Source organism: Fulmarus glacialis, unplaced genomic scaffold, assembly GCF_000690835.1.
Source record: "Fulmarus glacialis isolate BGI_N327 unplaced genomic scaffold, ASM69083v1 scaffold34178, whole genome shotgun sequence".
Taxonomy (NCBI): domain Eukaryota; kingdom Metazoa; phylum Chordata; class Aves; order Procellariiformes; family Procellariidae; genus Fulmarus; species Fulmarus glacialis.
The window spans coordinates 2,345-4,880 of record NW_009226902.1 but is presented as its reverse complement, the minus strand read 5'-3'; the positions used below and the strand labels follow the sequence as shown (position 1 = coordinate 4,880).

The window sequence follows — 2,536 nt, the reverse complement described above, 5'->3', positions numbered from 1 at the left end:
CCGGCTTGTCTGAGGGGAGGCTCCTGCGCAGATGGCAGCTGAGGGATTGTTCTGTACATTAGGTGTTAGGGCTGTAGGTGACAAACTCGGCGGTGCGTTGCGCTGTACCTGTGAGATGAAATCAGGATTTGGGGGGTCGGTGAACACTGCGTGTTGTGAACAGAGCACACGCCGTGTGGGTGAAGGGATTAGCAAGGTGACTGCAAGAAGGAGGTGCTATCGGGAGGGTGGTTTCAGGGTTCTGCAGACAGGTTTTCTACCTGCAGTCATTCAGTGCTACGCCTGCGAGAAGTTGATAGTGAAGATGCTGCTGACTAAAACCTGTGATACCAGGCAGGCTATGAGCGGGATAAACTGTGATTAAAGGGTGACTCCAGAAAGTGGGCGCATTTCAAACCGTTCAGCTACAGGAAAACACGAAGGTTTGTCCATAGAAAAGAGTTTTGCAGGACAGGGTGCTGTTACGGCAGTCTCGGTGAGCAGATACCCCTTTCCATCATCATACTGTACTGAGGGCTTACATTAAGGTGGGGTTTGTGTGTTTATAGGTGGAGTGGAGGGTGCAGAGGGTTGGCCTTATCTCTGTAATGCAGAAACTGCATCATCCGTCTAGCTGAGAGCCCCTGCCCTGCATGTAGCCGCAGAGCAGACCCTAACCTGTGCCCCTTCCTAGGAGTGCTGCAGTCCCGTATCCCCAGGGTGAAAGCTGTGCTTGTGTCTGGAATCCCAGGCTCCTTATTTCTGACCCGAGCTCTGCCACCTGCATTGGGAAGGAGCTGGAACATCACGAGTCTTGAAGCCAAGGCCTGCTGGCACAGCTTTGGGCACATCCGAAATAACCGGAGTGCAGCAGATGATGGCGTGAGCTCGGTGCAGCTGCAGGCAGGGAGCACAGGGCAGCAGGCGGAGGGAGTACAGGTGGGAGATGCTGCCTTTGGCCTCGCACAGCCCATCCTCGTGTCACGGGGAGGAGCGAGAGGATGGGGGAGCGCGGTAACCAGCAGGCTGCACTCGTGGGCCTTGCAGGCTGTCATTTGGCTGCCCCTTGGTGCATGGCGCTGGTGAGAACCGTGCTGAACCCCATGGTCCTCTTCTGCTATCCCTGTTCTTAAGGGGTGCTGAGAAGGTGGGACATGCAGGCAGATCACAGAAGTGACTGAAAGATTTAAGTACCCTTAAGAGCTTGACCTGTTCAGTACAGTCATAATATTCAAACATTTTCAGGTAGGAAATAATGTAAATAAAATCTCTACCTGGTTCTTTCCCAAGGCAAAACAAAAGTTGATGTTTGGGAGCTCTATCTAGGCATTTAAACTAGAAGAGGGAACACTCTTAACAGTTGTATTAGAAGAGATGAAGAAGATGATTGTCCAGTTCTTGATCTCTGCAGTGACAGCTACGTGACAGAGCAACCAGATTTTTTCAGGGCTCCTCATCGCTAGGGAATACTGAAATATGTTTGTCTCCTTGCTGCAGGGATCGTCCGAGAGCTGAAGAGCCGTGGCGTGGCTTACAAGTCCCGAGACACAGCTATAAAAACCTAAGGGGTTCTTGTGCTGCCTGGAGGATTCCCTGCCGCTGCTTTCGGAGAGGCAGCGGGCACACGGGGCACTGCTCCGAAACCTTTTAGCTTTAGCATGTGGGAAAGTGAGCCTGGACTCAGAGGGATCTTGTTGGCTTGGCTCATCTCGCTCAATACCTCTGGACTCTGCCATACCACGGTCTGCCCACACATTTTTTTGAGTCTTGACAAGGGGGAGGGCTGGGAAAGCGGTGTTTAATGGTGATGCACAAGCTTTTTTACAGTTGGTGTGGAAAAGAGGAGAGCTGAGATATAGCTGTGTAAATATTTCAATAAAACATACTGCCGGGTCAGAGTTGAGTCCATCTGTATGCTCAGTCACTAGTTTCACCCGCTGCAGGGAGCAGATGGTTTGGTGAGGGGTTTCGTGCTTGGCCCCCAGACTGTTTGGAGCCTACAATTGTCATTTCTTATGTCGTGGACCACGTTCCTGCCTCGAGAGGGAGATCCTGCCTCGGCTGAATTGGGGTGTCCTTTGCTGTAGGAACAAGCAGACCAGTGATTTGTGCCTTACAGCTCACGCCTGGTTGGAATAGGTAAGATGATGTTAAGTGTTTCATGTTTCATAGGTAAGATGATGTCAAGTGTTTCATTTCCAGTTACCTGGAGGTCACGGTGCCCTGGGCCTGCAGAGTCCTGAACAAGAGACGTGGAAGCAGGCTTGAAGGACCTTCAACTGGCCGTTGCTGGCCTCCAGGGCAGGCAGAGCAAGATGAGCCTGTTGCTGGTGTGGTTGGGAGGCAGGACCTTGCAGAGGGGAGGGATGGACAAGCAGGGGTGGAAACACCCCAGCAGCCTCGTATTTGTTGAGGTCTGGCTGTTTTGAGTGTCAGCTTGGATAGTGGCTGCATTGCATGGGCTCCTGCGAGATTTGGTCTCCTTAGCTGATGGCTCTTGCTTAATTTGTTTCGTTCCAGTTCAGCAGCAGCCACCAATCACAAAGGTGGCTTGCCC

General features: G+C 52.1%; 1 protein-coding gene across 1 annotated transcript in view; it reads left to right on the top strand.

Moving 5' to 3' along the window:
* SUPT4H1 (suppressor of Ty 4 homolog 1 (S. cerevisiae)) overlaps positions 1-1,544 on the top strand; it is a gene marked incomplete at its 5' end in the record, with an annotated part of 2,309 nt that extends 765 nt beyond the window's left edge. The window contains 2 exons of the mRNA XM_009582960.1: positions 1,027-1,061; positions 1,477-1,544. Of these exons, the coding sequence (XP_009581255.1) occupies positions 1,027-1,061; positions 1,477-1,544 (103 nt within the window). The remainder of the gene's footprint in view (positions 1-1,026; positions 1,062-1,476) is intronic.
* Positions 1,545-2,536: the final 992 nt, after the last annotated feature.